The sequence below is a fragment of the Stylophora pistillata genome, chromosome 4, assembly GCF_964205215.1.
Source record: "Stylophora pistillata chromosome 4, jaStyPist1.2, whole genome shotgun sequence".
Lineage (NCBI taxonomy): Eukaryota > Metazoa > Cnidaria > Anthozoa > Scleractinia > Pocilloporidae > Stylophora > Stylophora pistillata.
In genome coordinates, this window is record NC_142522.1 from 22,260,928 (window position 1) to 22,286,639 (window position 25,712).

The 25,712-nt window shown below is 39.1% G+C and overlaps 1 protein-coding gene across 1 annotated transcript; it reads left to right on the forward strand.

The window, feature by feature from the left end:
* The first annotated feature begins 51 nt into the window (after positions 1–51).
* Positions 52–25,686, forward strand: LOC111323620 (large proline-rich protein BAG6). Its single transcript, XM_022927011.2, has 25 exons — positions 52–259; positions 528–569; positions 1,058–1,133; positions 1,589–1,654; positions 2,301–2,422; positions 3,186–3,257; positions 3,952–4,002; positions 4,804–4,884; positions 4,991–5,100; positions 5,444–5,549; positions 6,631–6,861; positions 9,508–10,510; positions 11,624–11,742; positions 13,324–13,402; positions 14,807–14,878; positions 15,389–15,460; positions 16,695–16,792; positions 17,303–17,356; positions 17,696–17,795; positions 18,253–18,383; positions 19,320–19,562; positions 20,189–20,365; positions 20,713–20,820; positions 20,928–21,030; positions 24,410–25,686. Exons 1-25 carry the CDS (start codon positions 197–199, stop codon positions 24,568–24,570), a joined length of 3,540 nt encoding a protein of 1,179 aa, XP_022782746.2. The 5' UTR covers positions 52–196; the 3' UTR covers positions 24,571–25,686.
* Positions 25,687–25,712: the final 26 nt, after the last annotated feature.

Genomic DNA, 25,712 nt, shown 5'->3' on the forward strand with positions numbered 1-25,712 from the left:
CGCAATTGATGTCTTACGCCTCACCCACCCCACCCCTCGTAACGGAACTAAGTTATCGGCCATTTGAATTGTGACCGAGCAGGAACCATATTTGAAAGTGAAAGCTTCGCAATACAGTGGTTTAACGAAACTTTCCTTGGCTCATCTCCCTTTGAAAAGCACCGCTACTCTTCTAGAGTAGCCGGGATTTCTTATAATGATGCAGGTGTCCGTGAAGACGCTAGATTCGCAAACAAAAGTTTTCACGGTCTCTGAGGAGGTGAGAATTCGTATGTAGTTGTCACCGAATCGCAGCTTTCTGGTTGTTTTTTCGTCTCTTTCCCGAAGTTTTATGGCTCTTTCTACTTCTATTATCTGTAGAATTTCTTCCTTATTACACAACGATTCCTTTTATACTTTGCTCTCGTAGTTCTTTGTTTATAACCCACGTTAATCGTGTTGTGATGAAATTTAGTTCGAAGGTATTGTGGTCAAGGTCTGTCGAATTGCGCTAAAAATTTTCATCCCTTTTTTCTTCCCCATGATAGTCCACTGTGAAGGAATTTAAGGATCAAATTGCTTCCGATGTGGTGAGTATTAAATTGTAACTTGTGAGCGCACTGCTGGTAGAAAAAATGGTAAATGAATACTGAAAATGCATTGAAACTAAAGCCAATATGGCTGCCTAGCTCGTGCATAGGCGTAGCGTTGTAGGTCACGATGACGGAAAACTTGGATGTGAAGGAGTGCTACTTAAAAACCATCCTCTAATTTTTCATTTCCCTCCTGAAACAATTTCTCTGATGAGAGAAAAGTTCCTAAAATTATTTCTTGACCGTTGGTGTAGAAGGGCTAAACAAGGAAGTCACATTTCGAATTTCAGCGATATCAATTAAGTATCGCATACAGTAGTTTCCGGTCTCCTCATTCGATTGCGAAGCTCCAGATCAGATATTTTCATATTTCTCTGGCTGAAAAGTGCGTGTTGGTTAATATTTGTGCATACAAGGTTTGGTTACGCAGTTTTCTTTGAATGTGCAGTTTTGCAGTGTATCACATTTTATCGTTCGTTCCTCAGAATATACCCTCTGACAAGCAAAGGCTTATTTTCAAAGGCAAGGTATTGCAGGATGATAAGAAGCTTTCAGAATATGGTAATTATATTTTCTATTTATATGACTGTACAATTACACACAAGGTAAAGCAAATTGACATGATTATCTGAACACTTCTGTAAATGTGATATGTCATCTGATTTTCAGTCATTCCTGAAGCACAAGATTACCACAATGTATATTGAATTCAGGTGTTTTATTTACTGAATAAAAAAGCAGACATGTTACACATGTACACTAATGTTATTTCAATGGTTTTAAAAATGAACTGAGGTTAGTTTGGTATAAGCTGAAGAAGTTAGAGTTTTTGCAATGGCACCATCTCCTTTTATACCCCTGCTGTTATCTTAACATGTTTGTGGATTTAATTGAGGAATATGCTTAATGTGTAAATGGACTCCTACATGCAACTTATGTTTGTTTAATGTAAGATGTACCTTTAGGAACTGTTCACTATTATGTAATGATATTTGTGATAATCTGGCATCATGCAGGTGTTGATGGTTGTGTAATTCACCTTGTGGAAAGGAAACCTCCACCTCTTGGAGCAAGTTCTCAAGGTTTGGGCATTTACATGTTTTTGTGTATGTTGTAAATTGAAATTAAATTCAGGTTAAAATGATTATTTCAAACTTACATGTGTAACCACCTCCCAGTTATCTCAATGGATAGAGAGCTGGACTGTTGTGGAGGAGGTTGAGGGTTCGAGCCCTGGCTGGACCCACACTCAAGGTCTTAAAATAATTGAGAAGAATATGCTACCTTTCTATAACATCAAGAAATGGTTAGATATTCTAGTCTTCTGGGATAGGGACGAATAAATGGAGGTCCCATCTCCTGCAGGGTTAGGGGTAGGAGACGTTAATTTCCCATACACGAGATTACTGTGTGATGGATGTCCTTCCCTGGGGTGGGATGGGTGGGTTTCCACATTTGCATTTAAACAAGCTATAGCTCATATGTGATATGTGGTTAAATAAAATTACTTACTTACTTACTAATTATAGCTTGACTGGTGTTTTCCTTTGTGTAAGAATCACGGCAATCTTTTCAACAAAGTAAGGAAAATAAAACTTTCATAGAGTTGCTTTTAACTAACTTTATCTGGAAAACAGCATGTATATCAAAAGAGTTTTGATACTGCCATTAAAGAAAGGTTGCCAGTCAGACTATTTGAATTTTATTCTGTTATTTTGTATTTGTCAGATGGTCCCAATGGCTCCAGCAGCAGCTCTACCAGCTCATCAGGAAGCCTGCCTCTTGGAGTTGGCCCTAACATTGTCATGGGAGCATTTTCTATGCCAGTTGATGTAGTAGGAGCTACTCAGGTAACCAAGCAAGGGTTCTATAGATTATACAAATCAACCATTAGGATTTGTATCATAGCTACAGCTTGTTTTAAGCTGCTTGCCCCAAGGATAAGCGGATGCTGCAGATCTTCAGCAGATGCCGAGCTTGTCGAAGGCTCCTGGCCAAACCAAGAGCCTTTGTCGCTTTCAGCAAGGATTGGTTTTTTTTTTTTGACAAAATGCTGCCATTTCTCTCTTCTTTGGACCTGTTTTTTCTTTTTCTTTACCCAAGGACTCCTCTCTAATTTTGAGTTATGTTTTTTATCCATGAGAAAAGACTTTCCACGAGCAGATAACTTCCACGTGTGAATTTTTGTCATGTGCGCGATGTAAACAAAATATGCAAATGACATGAAATTGCCGCAAATATTCCCCTGGGGGGGGGTTGTCCATTTATGAGATTATGACACCTTCCTGATTTATTGACTTTTATTTAAAAATACTTTTTTCTAAATAAGTCGGACGCTTTTTAAGATTTAATTTTTTCTTTTTTGTAAATGTTAGTTAAAATGTCTAACTTCAATCTAGTCCAAAAAAAAAAAAAAAAAAGATTTTTTCGGCCTCTGAAAGTAGGAAGTAACCTTAAACTCCAGACCTTGGACAGGAAGGAATTAAGAATGTTACAGTTTGCTGTGTGACTGCTGTAGACAGTTTGCCAAGACAAATATTAAGCAATTATTTATTATCCAAGGGGTCAACTTTAACTAGACTAGAAACAGAAGTTTGTTGTTTGTTTATTCAGCAAATTGTTCAGAGCCTTGTCAATCAGCTCGGAGTGGATTCTGCGCAAGCAAATATCAGCACCACATCATCTGTAAGTGTCTCTGAACTACGGGGCAGTAGTTGTGAGAATGCTTGATTACAACTAAAGCTACTGTTGTTAGTCAGCTGTGGCTCTATTTGAGATAAGAAATGCATTCCTTAACTCTTGAACTCCTAGCGGGGATTAAGATGTAACTTCTTCCCATGCTATCCATACATTCGGGGTTTGTAGATGTCTCAGAAAATCTGGAAAGTCTTGGAATTTTATTTCAACGATTTCCAGGACTGGAAAGTCCTGGAAAAAGATTGCAGGTACTAGACTAGAAAGTCCTGGAAATTTGCTTAACTCGAGCAGTAGAGTTTTCAGAATTTATATCGTTATACAGTAAGAAGACTAGTGTATAGACAGTAAGGAGAATTGTTTTTGAAATCTGAGGAATCAAAGGGTTTAAGGTGAAATTTAGAGTCCATCCGAGTCTTGAGAAATTCCTTGAAATCTGCTTCTGAAAAAGGGAAAAAACCCTGTACATTATCCAGTACACAGGTAATGAGATTGCCTCAAACTTATCCTGGTAAAAGTTGTTAACTTAATGTAACACCAAATTCTCACTGCTAATTTACAAGGAAATGTGTAGAAGCTAAATGGGGAGAATTAACAAATAGATCTTGGGAGGGTTAGTCATTAATAATCATTACTATTGATTGAAATGAATGGGTGTGTGTGAGTATTTGACTTTTCCTTGCAGGATGATGGATCTTCAGTGAATGTTCACATCAACCTTCAGGCCACAACTCAGGTAAAAATTAATACAAGTACACAGTGCAACATGCAATCAATTCATTTCATGCCAAACTCCTTTTGGAAAATATACATGGACACTGTACATTGTACTTCCACATAAAAATCACTTCAGTTGGAGCCTTTGTTCAGGAACTGCCCACAGCCCTTAGAGACTGCATCAGACATTCATGAACATGTGTAGCATGAATGTAAGTGGCCATGATTGTGATACCCTTTAGTCTAAAGTTATCCCATCTGGCTGCAATATTCACATACCTGTACAAGTCATGTGCTTTAAATTTTTATGTTTCAAAGAGCAAAATATATTAGATATTTCTTACAATAACTGTTAGATGGGAAGAGATACAAGCACTAGTTCATGCACGCACATACAGTTTAGGCTCTTTTTATTTAACATGGTGATCAAGTTTTAAAACTCTGCTTTTCCTGTGCCCTTTTTTTCAAACTGATTGTTATGTTTTACAGCATACAGATAAAAAGACAAAAAGAGAATGTTGTTTTCAAGAACAAATTTGAAAAGCCACTGACAGTAACTGTGTGTAGAATCAGTTTCATTTACACATGCAGTGTATGGCCATGTATGCGTATTAGTGTTACATCTCTTCATAAATAACACTATTATATAACAGTGTTATTATCCAAGATTCTGGTTATACATAAGTCTGTATGGTCTCTGTAATATGGTGTTGAACATTATGAATGAACTATACAGGTGTATTACTGTGTAATTAAAGTGCAGTTATGTAGAAAAAGTATCTTCAAGGTCATAACATGCATGAATATATTTTACTTTCAGCCTGGAAATGATGTATCACAGAGGATTAATAGGGCAAGACATTTCATGAGAGCTGCATCTAATTCTCTTAACAGATCTGAGGTGCAGTAGTACTCATCATGTTTACACCTTTGATTATACTGTAGACTGGGATTCTCCAATCTAGAGAAATGATTAGTGGATTGAAATGTGTCATGAATTATTTTAGGGTGATGGAGTTCTTCCTATGGATACATCAGAAACACCAAGTACTGCAAATGCCAATCAAGCTGAGGGATCCTCAACAGAAACTGGCAGCCAAACTTCAAACCTTTCCAGGTATGGGCAGCATTTGCTACACTCCAAAGTTTTGATTAGTCATTGGGATTCCTTGTTAATTACACTGTACATCCCCTGAACCCGGGGCCTGACAAAGACCTCTTTTGTTATCAAGAGCATGATTTTTCTCACAATTTACAGGTACCTGTAGTTGATTTCCTTGCTGGAGATAATTTTGTGACAACATTTCTCCCTCTTTAAATTCCAAAAGAGCCATTTTTGAATTTCAGCACACTACTTAATTGTACATAGCTTCACAATCAACATCTACAGTGTATGTGGTGAATGTTGAATTCAATAATTTGCTTTGAATGACTGTCTAACTATTTATTTTTTTCAACAGTCCAGCAGCCTTGGCAGAAGTATTGAGGGATGCAAGGGACTCCATGACTACAATGCAAACAGTATTGGACAGATATGCTTCTCTTCTTGACTCTAACTCTCCAGAGGTACAGTTATTACTAACAATTTTTAAGTTCCATACCTATGTTAAAAGCTCTTTGCAAGTTAATTGTGTCTATTACTCGCTGATAAACAGTGAATTTCTGCCAGTGAAACAAGGCTGTGGTCTAGTGGTGCCCAGTGGCCCCTGGTACCTTACTTTGCTCTCACATGACTCAGGCATTTTAGTTTTTTCTTAAAAAGCATCTGCTGGGCACCCTGGATTTCACAGTTTAAGAGCACTGGGCTCCATTCAGTTTTCGTTAGAGCACAGCCCTTGAGTGAAAGCTTAAAATAAGCAAGTCTGAAAATGTTATTGCTTCTGGGGGTTAGGCAGTCATGAATTAAAACTTTGACCTTGGAAAACAGTATGTATCATGAATAAAGGGGGTTAGTTTCTCAGGAAACTGTAGTGCTATGTTGGTAGGGGTATTACAAGATAATTTGATATTATCAACTGAATTGATCATGTAAATTGCCCTTTTTTGGATATATCAACTAAGTTGAAATGGTAAATTGGCCACCGTAACGATTACAAAATTGCCCTTTGTAAAGACTTTATCAAGCTGATGTTGAAAATGTTAACCCCTTGTCAGAGCAAAAGACAAAGGGCTAATGCTTGAAATAATTTCAATATATCAACAAAGTTGAAATGGCAAATTAGCCACTGTTACGATTATAAAAGCTGACGTTTCGAGCGTTAGCCCTTTGTCGGAGTGAATAGAGGAATTGTGGGTTGTGTGTGCTTTTAAAGGCAGAAAATGGAGCTATGTGATTGGTGGGAACATGGCAACGAGAAAAACACGAATAAATTAGTGGAATGAAAAGCGTTTGTTGATACCTGTGGGATTTAGACAGCCGGTTTTAAAGATGAGCTTTTGTTCAAGTTTTATGGCTTTCCATGCTACCTAATGCTTGAAATGTCAACTTTAGAAACTCTTTATAGTGGCTGATTTACATTATTAACTCAGTTGGTAAAACCAAATTATCTTGCATGTATCATGGCATAGTACTTTATGTAAAGCTGTAGGACTTGAAATAAAAATCCAGTTAAATGTTTCTAAATGAGAATTCATTTTGCTTTTAAAGAACTTAGATGCTTCTGAAGACACCTTACCTGATAGAGTGGCGGAAGCATTCCACAACCTCAGTCATGCTTACCATGCTCTGTCAGACCTTACCTTCAATTTCCGTGGTCCTGAACCAAGACGGCCAAGTGTGCTCACATCACTATCTCCACACATTCCACAAGTGCCTATGTTGTCAAGCTTTGTTGGTGCACCTCAGATGATACCAAATCCAATGGCTCAGCCTCCTCAGGTATTGTAGAATTTTCATTTAATTTCACTGCATGGTGATTGTGTAGTTAACTTTAAATTGTAAGCTACACTTTCAGGGCTAAAGACTTCATAGTCAACTCAGGATAAAACTGCTGAAAGTGTAAGGAGCACTTTTCCATTTTCATTTAATGCAGTTGATGCAGAAATAATGCTTAATAAATTTAATGCAATTTGGTCTTTAATTTTTCTTTAGCTTCCCCCCCCCCCCCCCCCCAGGGCTCAACACTAACTTTTCAACTCACTAGCCTAGTGGCTGGTGACATCTTAGATGCTACGACCATGTCAGTTCGTTTATTAGTCAAACTGGCTAGTGAAAAGCGAAAACCACTAGCCAAAACTGACTTTCTACTGGACTGCGGCTAGTGGGCTACCGTTAGTGTCGAGCCTTGCCCCCTTCACTTTCAACTCCAGCTTTATTAGAATGATGGGAAATCTTTTACAGTGTAATACAGCCACTCTTCTGGAAATACTGTAAATCTAAACTGTATTATCAGATTTCCTTGAAGGAGCAATCACTTTAATCACTTGTTCAGTTGTTGGTTCTGTCTTGGAAACTATACAAAGTAGCCATGCCATATGTCATTGTGTAATGAGATGTTATCATAATTGTATTTTGTACTCTTTACTTAACGTACCCTGTAGGCTGCCATATTTATTTGCCAATAAGCCAGGTGTTTTTTTAAACAAAAAAAAAACTGAGAAATAGTCAAACTTAAACAAGACAGGGGGGTGCAGCCTATGGCTGAGTAATGTATTTCTGCCGAAAAAAAAAATTTTATGAGAGAATAATGTGAATCTAATGTTTACATGTATTTAGCTATTAGCTACACAATCATCAACAAACATAAGCACCAACTACTAGTCTTATGCAGAATCATTGACTTTTATTTAACTAGTGGCTCCTTAAGGAGCCATTAAGTTTAGTGATAACTTCAATTATGAAGTATTCATTTATCTTCTTCTTTGCTGTTGGTCCCAAACTTATTGTCTAAGGCCATCTCATCATCGGCTAGTTCAGGCATTTCATTGGTGTTGATGTCATCACGTTCTGTGCCATCAAGTGTGTTTGAAATCCTGTATGTTTTACCATCTTCCTGGAATTTCTACCCAAGCCTGCTTCACCCAACAAAGGACCAGGTTTCATGATGGGGCCTTCCTTTTTTTTGCTGGGGTAAACTTACAGGGACCTGTCATCATCCAGGAAAGATACTGTCTCTGGATGGTGTCCTTGAACAGTTTGTTGAGACACTTATCCAAAAGCTGCAGGAGTGGATTAAGGCCACCTGGGATAACTGCCATGTCAACCTTTTGCTGCTGCAGGTCTGCTTTCATGGACTCTGTCAGATGCACTGGATAAGAATCCTATACTAGCAGCAGGGGTTCATTGTCAGGGTTCTTCAGAAAATTGTTACGTATCCATTCCTTTTACACCTTTTTTGTCCATCCAATCCTTCTTGTGGAATGACACTCAAACAGAATCTGGAACAGTGAGATCTCATAGTGACTGACTGCAGATGGTAATTTTGTGCCATCAGCAGTGACTGCAAGAGTCGCAGTAAAAATTTCTTTTCTCAACACCACAGGACTACACTGTACAGCCTGGTGAGTAAATAGTCATGGTGCCACCGAGTGGCAATCATGAACTGAGGGAATTGCATGGTCTCCTCTTCCAGATCTTGTGGAAGTTGCTGCGCAAGTATTGCCTTGGTGTGAAGGCTGATGGAATGGGACTTTTTTCAATTCTGATACCAATTCAGCAAGGCTTTGAACTGTGGATTGCTGCACAACTCCTTCAAAATTAATTGGATAGTAGCAATTCCTGTGAAGATTAAAGAGAAGCAAGATTTTGATCAGTTGGTTTGGCTTGTTTTGACAGCATCCAAAACTGGCCAATCAGAAGCTGCTGTGCCCATGGCTAAGTCAACATTGCAACACAATCTGAAAGAAATCAGCTGAAGCAGACAGTTTGTAAATTTCGGTTCAAAATGCTGAACTTACCCTGACCGCTCTACTCCAAAAACCACTCCAGAATTGTTTGATCTAATTCAGGATACTTCAGTGAATAACAGCCCATTGTCTTTCATTTTGTTGACATTTTAAGCTTACCATTGAAGAGGTTTGCTTGATCTTTCTGCTGGTGGCAAAGCCTGGGTTCACTGATGCCATATTCTCTATTTCCTCTGCCTCAGTAAAAAATTTAAATACATACATTTCAATTAAATAAACAGCATATAAATGAGTTAATGATTGTTTATTGATAAACTCCTTTACAGTTGCATGTTATTGTTTCCCCACATGGAAGTTTCTAACTTTTGTTTGATTACCATTTACTATCATGTTTATTCATCTCACTTAACAACTAGCGAAGAGTGCTACACAACATTTCAATAATGGTTTGGTCGTGCTCATAGCTGAAAGTTTAGTCTCGGCTAATAGGAAAATAAATAGGGTAGTTCAGTTTTTTGTCCCAGCCCCAACCTACACTGAATGCCCCCATAATATAATTGACCCTGGGGCTGTTGTTGGTTGGATAAGGTTCATTTTTCCTTGTAATGAATATCACAGCTGCACAGCAGTTGATTAGCTCACAAACAAGCATGTTTTATTCTTTATTTTAACCCCATAGCAACCTGCTGCCAGCTCCACAACAGCACAGACCAGCCAACCAGCACCAGCTACCCCACAGATACCATTGGGCACCAATCAGAATTTGAGGATCCATGTGAATCCTCAGGGTGGAATCTCATTGACCACCATCATATCAAATGTGTCACATCCAGGCACCACTGCACCAGTCAACAGCTTGTCTACACCATCAATGACATCCACAAGTGGTACACGGATGAGTGCCAGTGCAGATAATGGTGCTGCAAGAGAGACTTTTTCAAGCTCCTTTGGGGAGCAGAGGTCATCAGTTGGTACTGATGCAAATAATGGTGCAACTGCAAGCACAACCAACAGTAGTACTAGTACGTCAACTCAGACTCAACCTAGTGTCCGGACTCGCATTATTGTAGATGACTTCATTGCATTAGTGTCAAATGTGCCAGCTTCCATGGCTGCTGCTATGGCTGCAGCTCAGGGTGGTCAGGTCCCTTCAGGGATGTCAGTGGCTCAGAATCAATCTCAGACACCGGGCCAAGGAGTAGCAACAGTAACAAGCACTCCGGTGCCAACACCTGGAACACAGAGTACAACAGCTGGGCAGGGTCAAGTCAGACCTCAGGGATTACCAGGTGCTATGTCCTTGAATCTTATGTCTGGTATGGGAGGAGGAGGAGGAGCAGCAGCAGCAGCAGCAGCTTCAAACTCAAATCATCCTGACCCATCTTTACCTTGCCAGTCATTTCATTTTGGCCCTCAGGGACAGCGCACTCAGCCACAGCAAACCAGTCAACCACAATCAACTCAATCTACTGCTACTACAGTGACTAGGTCTCCAGCTCAGACACCAATAGCCAGCACTGCCTCTGAGACAGCAGCAACAAGTACTCCAGCTTCAACTTCTGCAACTACCAGTGCTTCTCAGGCTCAACCCCAAACTCAGGGAGCAGCTGGTGATAAGAAGTCCACTAATAAACCTCCTGCACAAGAACAACCAGCAAGAACACCCCCAGAGCGGAGGAGAGGTACATGTACATGTACATGTGATTTAATTTAATGCTTCCTATTTCTGACTTTTAATCTACATGTACTTTGATGAATTGATTTTTCTAGTTAATATTACAAAATCTTTTGTTCAGGTATAAAGGTTTTTTTTTATTGGCACATACATGTACAGTGTACATGTAATGTACACTGACAACAGTGATTTTTTTGGTCCACATTAACACCTGTAGCTGTATTTGTATTTGTAGCATACTAGTCAGAAATTCCATTTTACTGCAGTAGTTTATCAGGCCTTTAGTTGATTACCAGTTATGTGGAGTCTTTTCCAAAGTCAATCATAGCAGGGTGATGAAGCTACAAAAGAGGGCTGTCTTCTAGATCTAATCGGTCTAACGTTTTGATTGGCTTCAGTTTCTTTTTTTACTGCATATGAAAGGTTCCATGAGTCTCCTCAGATTAGATAGTATTCAACTTGGAAGAAAATTTTAAGTATATGCAGGGGTTTTATCAATGTTTTCTGCAGGAGGGCAACTGGTTTTCACAGGCGGGCAAAACTCTTTGAACTGAACTTCTTTATAAGATAAACTTTCCTCCAGATGGTCAAATCAGGTGGGCAAAGCTGTCCTCCCAACCGGTCAATTTGCCTGGTGCCTGGTCCTTAATGAAACCCCTGTATATGTAAGGTGGAGGAAGTAAAACCTCTGCAGCATGTGGAATTTCTCGACAGCTTGCAATATAGTTTTTGCTGGCAACATTAATTTTAATGAACAGCTAATTTATGAATTATTATGTACTATTTGGTGGTTACCTTGTACTTTTCAATATATATGTATTTTAGAGAATCTTTTACATATTAGGCTTTTCTTCTAGATAGGTTTATTTTTTCAATTGTTAACTTAAAATAGATAGGTTTTTACAGTATCATATATGAAATGTTAAAGAAACAACTTTACTACTTCATAAGGTCTACCCTCACGAAATAAAGACTTTACTTCCTTGCTAACTATATTATGTTGTGCTAAGTCTTCTACTCAAGAACTTTACAACATAATTGGAAAACCTGCTGTTTTTCTCCTTGGGGTCAACAATGATTATTGTTATATTTTTAATTATTAATTTCCTTGCATCTTCAGCCCGTGACCGTACAATATCTCCAGCTGACTTGCAAGGGATTCTAGGGATGATTGCACATGATCAGAGGACTGGCTTTAGAGGATTCCCATCACTTTTCCCCAGTGGCTCACCTAGACAGGTACTGATCATGAACTGCCAGTGTTCATGCCCTCACTTTAGGGAGCTTAAGCAGTCATGACGGTAACCTCAGGGGAAACAATGTAAAAGTGAACTAACGTTTGTCTCCAGGGATTTTGGGAGCTCCCTGACCTGAATATTATGTCTTCCCCACCAGACCTTCTCACGAGGAAGAAGAAATATGATTAAGTTGCTTTTCCTGCTTTTGTTCTCGTAAAGGCAAAATTTATTGTCTCAACACTGTTGTGTTACTAAGAATTGTTGTACAGGTTTGACAAACACACATGCATCCAAATTAGATCTGTTTGCCTTGTTGTCCCCATCATAGGTTGCTTAAGCTCCCCAATATTGTTGTGTGAAGTTATTTTGTGTAAATTGAGAAAAGTTAAATACCCATGCAGAGGTGTTATAAAAATGGGGAAAGAGGCTTTGCTTGCAACTACCCAGTGTTGAACATTTGCCATTAAGCCTTCTTCACAGCATTTTGACACAATTGTTCCCTCAACCAGTGGAACTTTGCTTTGCATGGTGATAACATAGCTGAAAGCAACTCTGTAGCCCTATGGGTAGTTATATCCCTGTCAAGACAGCAACTTTACCTGCACACTTGCCCATGCCACAAAACATTCAACAAGCTGCATTTAAAACTAATACAAACAAGTCAAGCTACATGGTAGTTTTTCTTTCTAGCTCTGAACTATGTGCCCTGCCTTACTCAGTTGTGTTTTGGTATTTTATATCATACTATGGCATCTTAGAAATTAAACATGACCCTTTAACTGCAATCATCTAAAGGAGAATAGATCAGTTAATTTACTTTACTGTATTTATTACTTTATTTACAAAATAAGGTGGCAAAACTTGTTTTAGATAAACCATTGTACTCTTCTGCAGCCAATGCTCTCAATCAGCTCGGTTGGTTAAATTTAAAACAATGCAGGCACTTCTATCACCGCCTGTATGTTTATAAAGGCGTGAATGGAATTACATCTCACAAATTGGAATTATCTAGAAACAGCAATGTACATAGATACAACACTCGTTGCAGAGATCATCTTAGACTTCCATCAGTAAAACAGAACTGGGGGTAAACAAAGAACCTGCTATCATGCCTTTAAAGACTGGAATGCCTTGGACAGTGACTTGAAGAAATCTGGGACTATAATTATGTCAGCGTAGAAATAATTTTGAAAATTTTTTTAATCTATAGCTTACTTTTGTACTTCTGTAATTTGTGTACTTACTTTTAACAATTTAATGTTATTTTGGATCAGGACCTCTCTGTAGATCACCTACGGGTGAGAGAGCTTCCTGTTTAAATATCATTATTATTGTTTGAGAGATACCCACATTAAGATGATAAAATTAACATACACTCCATGTGACTTGTTTGCATAGAGTCTTGCATTTAGATGTGGCATGCAAAATACATGTTTACATCATTACCACTCCATACTTTGCTGTTGATAACTGATTAAATTTTCATCTTACCAAAAATCTTGATATGTGGGCTGTCTCATCTGTTATGTGAAGAAAATAATACTTTTTTGAACTGTATTAACCTTAAATAAATTTTCATCAGTCACCTGGTCAAAGGAGTGCTTCAGATTCAAGGCGATCAATGATGGATTTCATAGATTCAATGATGAATTTCAATGAAGGTTTGTTATTGTTATATATGGCAGAAATTACTCTTGGGGCCCCCCATAGTCAAATGTTAAATGTCAAGTTGGGTGATTACCCAGGGGGGATAGGGGCTACCCCCTCCCCCTACCATTGACTCACACTGATACACTGCCTGAAAAAGGTGGCTGGAGGTTTTATTATGTACGAGACGGAAGGAGTTATTGATAATGGTAATACAGTAAATTATATAGGACCAAGTAGAGTCCAAATCAGTCAGTAATCACACAAGTGATTAACAAAATCAGACAACCGCAAAGAGTGAGTCTGATTTGTCAATCCTTAGTATGATTACCGACCAAACTGGACGACACAAAATTTCTGTTAACAATTATAACCATTCCAATTTCTAGGGGAAAAAAAAAGACATACATTTTGGGAAAATATCTCTGGTGGGGACAATGTCTAAAGTAAAAATCTCCACCATTTTGGAAATTCCCCAGTTTTTTAGGATAAGTGGTTGTTGGTATGGTTATTGTGATCAATTCTGTGTTTGGTGAATTTAGCTGAGTAGACTTAGTATGACTGGGTGCTTCAACTGTCCAATGACAGGTGTACGATTACAGCCAACTGTCTGATTACACTGTCCACTTACAATTCTACAGAATTAGTGAAAAATAATGTAGCTATTGCACCAATCACATTTGAGGAAATTGTTATGTTATGATTAAACTCTCGCATGTTGATTTAAAGGTCTAACAGATGGTCACTTGAAGCATTTTTATAGAGATTACGTGGGAGTAGTTTACTTAAGTTACTCAGTTACTCGCTAAAGTGCTTCTTTTTTGAGTCTTTCCGATCTCATTACAATTTGTTATGTCATGGAAGAGAGATGGTGACTTCAAAGATGAGTGCATTATTACTTGCTGTTCTGTAGTAGGCATGTAATACTGCTTGTATATTTTATACTGGCACTAGAAATGTTGCAAACATGACCATTCCATCTCTTTGCATGGTTAAGTCTTCGTATTCCTTGTGCTCAAACTCTGGGAGAGATGGAAGTTTCTTCCCTTTTCAGAAATCAACTACACAATGGGCCAGCAATTTAAGTACAGCAATTCCAAGTGCAACAACTCAAGTGCAACAACTCAAGTGCAGCAGTTCAAAGGACTGCTGTCCTGCAAATTAGATAGTTTAAACAATTTTCGATCGATTGCCGAGAATTCTCGGGGATTAATTTGGTTTTGCTTTACTTTACACTGTGATTGGTCAAAAAAAAAAAAAAAAAAAAACTGGCGCCATCCTCTCACCCAATCAGATTCAAAACTTAGACCAGTCGTGACAAGGGGCCTTAATTTATGCCAATCTCTGGCCATTAATTCTCAATTAGCAGTCGCGTGTTGTTTTGTTAAATACATTTTTTTTTAACTCTTAAATTTCAGGTCAGACACAGACAATTAATTCCTTGATTGAAACAATGAGACAGAGTGGACTGGATATTCAAGACGAAGAAGGTAAGCAGGGGCCATATTTTCTTCTTCGCGATAGGACAGTGTGTTAAGCATCTAAAGACAAAGCAACCAAACCATTAGAGCAATCCGTTTCCCTGTCGAATTTTCAAGAATTCCAAGCAATTTGAGGCGGAACTCTGTCATGAGAGGTACCACAGGCGATGAATTTTACCGTTTACAGCCTCAACACTTTACACCCCAACATTGATATGCATATTCTCCTTACTGTTCTGCAAACATTTCCTGAGGTGCTGACCAGGAGAATTAGTTGAACAATCCAACGCGTCTTTAGTTGGTGATCATTTTTTTAATTCTCATGACCTTAATGTTTGATCAAAGGGGTGATATGGCGGAGAGAAGTTAGATTTTAGTCACTCTTAGAGGTGAAAGAGTCAAAAGGAGAACATTACATAATGTATACTTCTTTAGTTCAGTTCCGTTGTGATTTTTGAGTACATTTTCTAGTTTTATTACTGTTAGTTTAATGCTCTCTCTGTTTTTGTTTTTGTCAAGGACTGGTTCCTGCTTTATATCAGCGTTTGAGTGCCGTGATGACAATTGAGGATGTCATGGGCGTGGTCATGGGTAAGTGATGTAACATCTCAGTACTTGTTACTCTGCGGCTGGTTTGGCGTGAAATTAAGAAATGATGTAGGACTTTAAAATTATACATCAGCTGGCCGAGTTGTTCAAAGGTGGGTTAAGATAACCCAGGGTTGGTGTGAAATATGATTTCAGATCTGAAAGCTTTAGAAGAAAATTCAGTTTAATTCCATTTGTCTATAATTTGATGAATAAATGCTCTTAAAAGAATATTGGGAGAATTATCCCAAAACGGTTTTTGAACAGAGAAATATAGAAACCTGGATTAAATTTAACCCTGGGGTAGCGCTAATCGGCTTTCGAACAACTGGACCTAGATTTATTAGATGTTTTACCTCGCAGAAGTGAGTTAACTAGAGATGCTTGATAGTTACAACTCTTTTAGAATCTTGGTACACAAATATGACACATAGTTAGGAATTATGAGGTTGAAGACTTATCTTTGAACTTGCGAACCCTTGGCTCGATGCGCTCATCCATGGTGAAGTCTTCCCTTGGGTACAACAGTGGAGATTGATCTCACTGCTACAGCGCCGTTTACTATTTCACTCTGTTTTACTAACTGAGCACTTGGAACACGCCATGAAACGATGAGGTTGAATTTCATTACAGTAGGACTCCGCTAACTCAAACTCCCGAGGGAAACAAAAAATGGTACGAGTTGGCGGGGTTCGAGTTAGCTGGTAGTAAATGACTGAAAAATGGGGTCAAGGGACATTGGATCTTGTTCGAGTTACCGCGGGTTTGAGTCAGTGGGGTCCTACTGTCAGGGTTCGTACGCGTCTTGAAAACCCTTGAATTTAAGGAGGCCGATTTCAAGGCCTTAAAAGTACTTGAATTTCGTTTTGGGTCCTTGAAAGTCCTTGATTTTTATTGAACAACATCGAAAAATATCTGCTTTTGTTTTGCACCATCGGTAAACCCAAAACATAGATATTAACAGAAACATTTTTCTTGGTTTTGAGGTAAAATTGTCATTACAAAAAGTCCTTGAAATTTCTAAGTAGGGTCCTGGAAAGTCCTTGAAAAGCCCTTGAAAAGTCCTTCAATCTTTGGCCTGAAAAAGTGTGCGAACCCTGTACTGTATATATCAAGCACAATTGTTAGGAGCTCCGTCATTGGGGCATTTCGATCACATTTAAATTCCTCCTTCTTTTTAAAGGAGCAAATTTTACCTGTAATGCTATTGCTTACCTAACTGTTCATGTCTCTTTAGGTTCTGAGAGACCATTTGAACGAATCCAGCCAGCTTTGATGGTGTACGTGAAGGAGGACCTTTTGCATGGACAAGAAGCAACAAATGAAAACCTACGGGTAAGATTGTTAATTTAGCTCTCAGTGAATATGTCCTTAACATTGCTCTTTCTATAGCTTGCAAGAGTACTTGATTGTTGTTGTTTTTTTTCTATTCGCTTTTGGATTATTTGTTTATTTTAAGCATTTTTATCGAATTAAGTCATGCTTCTACTATGATTTCGAAAAAGGGCCTGGTCTCCTTGCTTTCAATGATTCATCCAAACGTAGACTATGAGATAACATGAATAGCAGTATTATGTATTACGTGGTATTCTACCTTGACACCCGAATTTTGGAACGTTCAACCGGGGAGGACGTCTCCCCTCTTAGCCAGTGTCGATTCCCATCCGTCTCCTTTCTAGAGGAACCTCTTCCCCCCCCCCCCCCCCCCCCGTGTCACCTCTCTTTTTGCTCTAGTTGGGAAAGGGTGGGAATTCTTCCCCTCCCCTTAAACCGAGCCATATTTGCTGTTGACTAGGTGTGGTTCCTTTGATCTTAATTGCTTACTTTGTTGCAAATCCTTCTCAGAAAGCCGTGGAGGAGTTGACTAAAGAGATCGTTGATGGCGTTGGAGACTCCCTTGTAAGTGAAGTTCAACATCTTAAGTACGCTGTTGAAATGTTGGTGTATAACTTTCAAGCTATTTTGGTCTCGTATGTTTGTTCGTTCAATTATAAAGTTAAAACGTGTTTATATTGCGTGTATTTCTTTGGGAATGCTACTGTTGGTGTTGCTATTTCAGGTTCTCCGAATTTACTTTCGTTTAAAGTTATTTCTGTGACTGCACAGACTACAAGCAGTCTCTCCTTTTCGGCGAAGTCCGTCGCACGAGTCCAAAACAAAAAAAAACAGTCAAGAAAAATTTGTTGTTACCGCGCCGGTTGTTAACACTAATCTCACTTTTTTTTTTTACGCAAATAGAAAGTTGCTCCAACAAATAATGATATTGATATCGTGGAGTCTGCGCAGAGTTTCCTGGAGCATTATGTCAGAAATGCAGTGGACTTGGTTTTAAATTCAGGTTAGTAAACAAACCGTTTGATGAAACATTCAATTAATGAATTTATATGGAAATTTTAGAGTTGAAATTTGTAAGGATCTGATCGCTGCGTCTCGGTGTATAAAGAGAACTTTTTCAGAGAAGTTGAAAGTATTGTGTACAACAGAGAAGGATGTTTTTCGTCTTGTTACGAGTGTGGGACGAAGGTTCATACGTGTGAAACGCGTTCTGCATACTACTCGAAGTCCAGACTCTTTCTCGCACAGTATTTTTTTTGTTCTTTTTCGAGATCCGTCTGAGGATGGATTCCACTGTTACGTTTAATTTCATACGGTACCGGGCGTGCACTTAAGTAGTGAACGCGCATGAAACACAAAAGGAAAAAATAAATTTGTGGGTGGTTAAGCTGTTGATGTACAGTAGATCTTGTGAGAAATGGGAAAGTTACAATAATTATGAACATTCCTCATTTCGCCAGAAGAGAACCCCAGGTTTGCTGAGTACTTTCAAGGTCACATGAAAGACATAGCCGCAGAATTCTTCACTATGCTGGTGTTTTGCTACAGAGATGGGCTGGATGGAGTGGAACAAGTGATCAGAAATAGACTTGTGAGTTTCAAAGCCTTTTTTTTTTTTTTTTTTTTTTTTTTTTTTTCTTTTTTTTTGCTCCGTTCAACGCCTTCGAGTTACTTAACGAATAACAGCATGCATGTCAATTCGAAGTTGCTTGCCACTCGAATCTCGAAGAACCAACCCGAACCTCCAAAGAGTGTGGTCGAGTCTCGTTTCGAGAGTTTGGTTGATGCAAAATTGCACGACACAAGGCTCAATTACCACTTTATTACATCCATTTTGAAATCGCCCAAATACAGGACTTGGTCAATTCAAATATTTTATTGATGCAGTACTGAGCCGGTTTTTAAATAAAAAGCGGAACCGGAAATGCTTTTACATCTTATTTTGTATGCAAAACAGAAAGACTTTGACGTCATGCGTCAAAAACTCAGTCAAGCGTAAAATTATGCGATTTAGAGCAAAAAATGGTGCGATTCGTGAATAAATCGCACCAGTTAGAGCCAATCAGATTACAGGGACCACCAGTGATTTCAAAATGGATGTAATAACTATGATTATCCGAAAATAATTTGGTTTTATCAACTGAGTTGTTTACGTAATTGGCCACCATGAAGAGTTTCTAGAGCTGATGTTTCGAGTCTCAGCCCTTCGTCAGAGGGAATTTACATTATCAAGTGAGCTGATAATACCAAATTATCTTGTAATACCCCCTCCCCCCCCCCCCACACACACACACACACACACACACACACACACACACACACACACACACACACACATGTGCAACACCACTATTTCTTTAGAATCTTACTCCCTTTATTCATCAATGTGAAACTATTTTGAGTGTAGAATGCCTGACATGCACCACCTATCTCACCTCAAGTTCTCTGTAGCTTACTAGTGGAGCATTCGAATGCCCATTCAGTATAAATGTTTCGTAAATTGTACTCCATCTTTTACCACTTGCAGCCCACATCGAGTTTAACACAAGACATGGATGAACGTGCTCGAGAAGTGTTTGTGCAGCTACTACTGAGGAATATCCGTCAGATGTACTACAGTAGGGCGTATTGTGAGGGGCGACTACAGCGCTTCATGATAAAACGCCGCACCCCTCCACCACCGCCTCCGGCACAACCTGAAGCTCCCTCTAAACCTCCCACAAGGAGCTCCTCTGAGGAAAAAAAGGAGGGCGATAAGAAAGCGGGGGAGGTAAGGAAATTGTTTTGAAAGTCTTCACCTCAAAAATGAAAGCAGTTGTTTTACGAATAACGCAGGCTTCCTAGTTTTCAATTTGGTGTTGAAAAAACCATATCTAAGTCATCCTAACGACCAATCAGAACAAAACTTTACATTATCCTTAGCCAATGACAACTTAAAGTTAAAACAAACTGAAAATAAACTGCATGAAGCGCGGGAAAACGCGCATGACCAAAGGCGATTGTTTTTAGTTTTGCATCTGATTGGTTGAGAGGATGGCGCAGTTTTTCTGAACCACAGAGCAAAGAGAACTAAAAGGAAAACAATTCCGGATTACTTTCGACATATAATTGAAAACTGCTCTAGCAGAAACCTTACTTTTACGATGAAATTTCTGAAGTTTGATCACAAAACGCATCCTTGAAGGAATTTAGAGTATTGTTCGATGTTTTTTCTTCTTCCCTTGCGATGGCAAAGAACTGGCCTCGTCAGTTGTACCTAACTGCCTTCAAATGTAATGTCAAAACGAGGCCAAACATTGCGGTGTTATAAAGCTTTATTGTCTGCATAGTGGAAATCAGGCTACTTTTTCTTTACCGTGAAAAGTTATTTCAGTGATATTTATTTTATACTGACAGGCCATAGACGAAGACATGGACAGTCATGGTTCTGATGATTCGGAGACGTTTGCAACTCCTCCTGCGTCCATTATAACAGGGAATGATACAGAAAGGCTTAATGCAGAGTTACCGGTGGGTGAAGAGGCTATGGAGGAAGAGCAAGGGGATGAACAGTGGAAATCTATTATGCCTGAGGTAGGTGTTTATGAAGCGATTTTGTCGCTTTTAGATTTATTGCATGTACTTGCTTGCCCTACGTTTTTATCTGTTTGTTATCGAGATTCAACGCACTACAATGGTTGGCTCCGGATCGACCGTAAAAACTAAACATCAGCAAATAGCACAGTTAAAGCATATACTCAAGTCACATTCCCTAAATTAATTGGCAATATACAGCATAGTCTTAGACCATCGATTTCTTATTCGGTTATGCATAATTCAACCTGTTGTCCTAAAACTCTTCCAAATGTCTGGTGAGCTTTGGCCGCTTGTAGTCGAGATTGCTGCAGTACCACAAAAGCATTATTTGTCGTCATTTACAGGAGTGGATCCCCGTAATCACTACAGACATTGTACGGCAAAGACGACTGCCACCACAAGCGCCTTTTAGCGATGCTTACGTCAATGGACTCCCACCCAAGAGGCGTAAGGTAAATGAAGTTAGTTATTAACAAATTTTCACGTCAGTCTTAGTTAATTTTAGGAGACCTTGAAGTCATTTTAGAACTACTCTGAGTATTATTTGTTACGTTTTTAGATGATAGACCAACGAGGCATTACCCCAAGTGAAGACAGTATTGGTGATGCACTGAAGAGTGCGGCTACAGCCACAGGAGCCACGCCTCTTACAAGTCTGGACGGTAATAATAACGTTGATAACAATACTACAAACATTGTATGCACGTGCGCTGTGGGCTCCGCTTATGATAATAATAATGCTATTACTACTACTAATACCAATACTACTACTAAAACAATGATTACTGTGCCGAGTGAAGGAATCGCTTTTCTTTTTCTGTGGTTAATGATTATTTTCACAGTTTTCGTAGAGTGGCATCCCATAATAAGAAAGTGATGTACATTCTTGTTCACAACTTTTTACGTTAAAAACGCGGAAGTCAGTCTCCCCTAGCTCAAACGATTGCATATTAGCATGTCTCTAGCATGCGATGTAGTTTATGGAGTACTGTATAGTTTTGGAAGGCGCGTATGAGAGTAAATTTGTCGGTCAATTGCTTCCTGGTAGTTCGAACAGTATAAAGGCTAAGGTGGTGTTTGCCTGTACGTTAAAGACACTTATAGCAAATCTTGTGTACCCAAAGATCTCACCTGTTGCGCCCATCACGAAATCTTATGGGTCCACCTTAGACCCAAACGCCTTCCACGAGGGTTCTCTTGCATTGTTTTGGCTATTGTTTATCATCCTCCTGCTTCAGCGACTACAAATAATGGTAACATCCGAGATCACTTTTTCAACTCTCTCTCCTTGGCCGAATCCAAGTACCCAAACTGTGCTCTTATTGTTTGTGGAGACTTTAATCGCCTTGATGTTCAGCCCATACTCGATCATTTTCGCCTGAAGCAAATTGTCAAAGTTACAACCAGGAAAAACGCAATCCTTGATCTCATGCTAACCAACCTTCATGTATTCTATGATAATCCCTCGTCCTATCCACCGTTTGGTTTGTCTGATCACAATACAGTGCTATGTTCTCCTAAGACAAAGAAGAAGACAGAGAAGACAATGAAATTCATCCTTAAACGCGATCTGCGTCCCAGCCGTAAAGCTGAGCTCGGTCGCTATCTTGCTAACATCGATTGGCGTGTACTTTTTGGCGGACTCAATAACTGTGAAGAATACCTCCAGGCATTCCAGTCTGTTGTTTGTACTGGTTTTGACCTTCTAATGGCCCTGAAAAGAGTTTGAATCAACATCACCGATGCCCCTTGGATGACGAGTGAACTTAAGTCACTAATCTCTAAAGACAACGAGCCTTTCACGATCATGGACCTCAGTCAATCCTTTTTAAGACCACCAGAAATGCCGTAAACCGAAAGCGGAAAAATTGCAAAGCGATCTTCTATGAATCCAAAGTCGATGGAATGAAAGAAAAGGACCCTAAAGCTTGGTGGAAGGTGGTAAAAAGGCTTAGCGGAGCACTAAAATCATCAAGTAACCTGATTCCTCTTCTGGACATTGAAGAGTTAGGTTTACCCATGTGCGAGATGGCCAACCGTGCAAACCAAGCGTTATTAGAGCTCCTGGAAGAGTATCGTTTACCAGGTAAGATTCCGAAGCTTCCTCTCGAAGACCAGAACCCACAGTTCCTAGTTACTACGGAGTATGGTGTCTTTAGGTGTCGTTTAAATCTTAATGCAGCGAAAGCAAGGGGACCTGATGGCATTCCGAACTGGATTATTAAGGAGTTTGCAGAGTCTCTCGCCTACCCTGTGTCAACCATCCTAAATGCCTCCTTTAAAGAACAAAAGCTACTGAGATGATGGAAATGCGGAGACGTCACCCCATTACCAAAAAATAAACCAATAAAAAACATTATTATCTGGGCATTGTATCTGATTTATCATCACGGGTTTATTACGAATCAACTTAACGGCCTGCTCCCAGTTGGCTTGTTAGCTCAATTGATAGAGCGCTGCACTAGTATCGCAGAGGTCAGTGGTTCGAATCCCGTACAGGCCTGATTTTTTTCAGGTCTGATTTTCGCTATTGCATAAATAGCGCTCTCTACTGCGAGGATCGTGCATCATACGTATCTAATACCGCAGTGCAAAATATATGAATTTCATATATTCACTGTAAAGGACATTAAGAAAAATCTGAGACCAATTTCCCCTGACAATGAGTATTTCTAAAGTCGCAGAGGACTTTATTGTCACCCAACATATGAAACCAGCTGTGTTGAGTCAATTGTAGATCCTGCCCAGTTTGGCGCAATACCAAAGTCTTCAACAACCTTTGCCTTATTAGAGATGCTCCATGAATGGTCTAAAGGGACTGACGGGACTGGCTCAACAGCAAGGGTACTTATGTTCGATTATAAGAAGGCATTTGACGTGATCGACTATGGTATACTCGTCAATAAGTTATGCCAACTCGACATAGTTCCGAACGTCATCAACTGGATAATTGATTTCCTGTCAGACCGTTATCAGAGAGTTAGATGTCTGCTGGGTGCGTATCGGAGTGGGGCTCTGTTCCATTTGGTGTCCCGCAAGGTACCAAATTAGGTCCCTGGCTTTTCTTGACTATGATAGACTATTTAACGATTGCCAACGCCTCCCTATGGAAATTTGTCGACGATACGACGGCCTCGGAAGTTGTGAAGAAAGGTCACCCCAGTGGAGCTCAAAATACCACGAACCAAGTAATAGGGTGGTCGAAGAAAAACAGACTTATACTGAACACAGACAAATGCATAGAGCTGCGAATTGGTTTCTCTTCAGTTCCAAGTAATTTCTATCCAGTTTCAATAGATAATATGAACATGAAATTGGTTAAACAAGCCAAACTCTTGGGTGTTATCATCTCCGAAGATTTGAAATGGAACGCTCACATAACTGAGATTACCAAGAAAGCAGCAAAGAGAACCTATTTCCTTGTTCAGCTAAAGAGAGCTCACGTTCCACCAAAAGACCTTTGCCTCTTTTATACGGCATGTGTACGATCCGTAATCGATTATGCAGCACAAGTTTTTCATTACTCTCTCCCTGAATACCTCCACCAAGAACTAGAACGTATTCAGGAAAGATCCATGAGAATCATTTGTACTGGTAAGCAATACGAACAGGCCTTAGCTATTATGAATCTTCCAACTGTGAAAGACCACCATGAAAATATGTGTACAGCAACATTTCGCAACATAATGAACGATCCTCAGCACAAATTAAGCAAACTTTTACCACCCCGCTATGTAAGCTCTCATAGGTTAAGGCACGAGCGTACCTTTGCTTTGCCACTTTGCAAGACAAATAGACTTAAAAACAGTTTTTTTATTGCTTCGGGCAGAATAGTCAACAGCCACAAATAATGTACAAGTTCTCCCTTACGACGAACTACGTATTTTTTAATAATAAGATGAATACATGTACATAGTAATTTTTATTTTATATCTGTGAATACGCAATTCAGTTAATGCTGCGAAGTATTTAGCAATAAAGTATCTATCTATTTTTTTTTTTTTTAATCCTGATGTTGTTGTTGTAAATTCACTATTCCAGATCTTTCAAGAGCTGCCAAGGGAAATCGTACCCTCCATGGTGCATATCGAAGGGAGATTCAAAAAGAAATAAAGACAAGACTGGAAAAAGACACAGATTATAGACCTGATAGATTCCCTCAGACAAGGGACTATTTTGACAAAGATTCACAGAAGAAGTAGCACTAGAAATGCGGCGAGCGGATGAAATAGCTCGACTGTATACAGAAATCCCTCAATCACCATAGAGTTGGTCATTATAGGTGTGACCAGTTGCCCTCCGTGCCCTTAGCTCGGGAGGCTCAATTTAATCAAGTTGAAAATCGTCAAATGACGGTGCTTTGTAAAGCTTATCGGATGGACCTTCAATCTTTGTGCGGATTAGAACTTTGGGTTGACCAAGTTCAAAGACGCCGCAAACTGAGATGTATGTGTCGACATTTTCAATTTTTTGTCTTCGTTTTGGGTTTAAATCTTTTGTGAACAAAATCAATCTGTCCTTCTCAGCCTCGTATCGTTAGGACTCGCTTCAATAGAATCATCGGAGATGTTAGAGCAAAAGGCGCCAGGTTTTCTTAGTTAAAATCAATTTCTTAACCCCCGCGTCCAGCACGGTGTAATCTGCAGATTTTATGATAAGTTAATTCTCAAGGAGATATTTAGGTAACATCTCTACTCAGTTTAATTGACATCCTTTGTTTTAAAATGACCAATCAAAAAACCCTGTGACCTTTTAATTTAAACAAACTGATGATTACTTTTTGTCGATTTGTTGTTTCTTTTTTTGTTTGTTCATGCTTGTTTGTTTTTTTTGTCTTGCTGTGTGTTTTCTTGGTGTTAATGTTTTGCTCTTTTTAGTCACTTTAACTTTAATAGCTCTTGGGATTTATCACTAGACCTATACTTCATCACGCCAAAAGTATTGGACCAGAGGATGCACCAATAAAACTGCACACAGTCACCGTGTGCAGTGAAAAGCTCTAGTCTGAAAACCAAAGCGGTTTTTTTGTTTGTTCATGCTTGTTTGTTTGTTTTTTTGTCTTGCTGTGTGTGTTTTCTTGGTGTTAATGTTTTGCTCTTTTTAGTCACTTTAACTTTAATAGCTCTTGGGATTTATTACTACACCTATACTTCATCACGCCAAAAGAATTGGACCAGAGGATACACCACTAAAACTGCACAGAGTCACAGTGTGCAGTGAAAAGCTCTAGTCTGAAAACCAAAGCGGTTTGTAAGGATGTTGAATTGTTATTGGCTTATTAAAAAAAAATACCATTGAATAAATCATATTTCAATTAATTTTTACGAGAGGTCTTGTTGCTTCA

What these genes read in the sequence shown, in the direction of transcription:
- LOC111323620 (XM_022927011.2), top strand. Translation starts at nt 197, where the DNA reads ATGATGCAGGTGTCCGTGAAGACGCTAGATTCGCAAACAAAAGTTTTC. An exon ending in ATCAAATTGCTTCCGATGTG is followed by an intron (nt 570 to 1,057) that starts GTGAGTATTAAA and finishes TTCGTTCCTCAG; the next exon opens with AATATACCCTCTGACAAGCA. An exon ending in CAACAAATGAAAACCTACGG is followed by an intron (nt 16,793 to 17,302) that starts GTAAGATTGTTA and finishes AATCCTTCTCAG; the next exon opens with AAAGCCGTGGAGGAGTTGAC.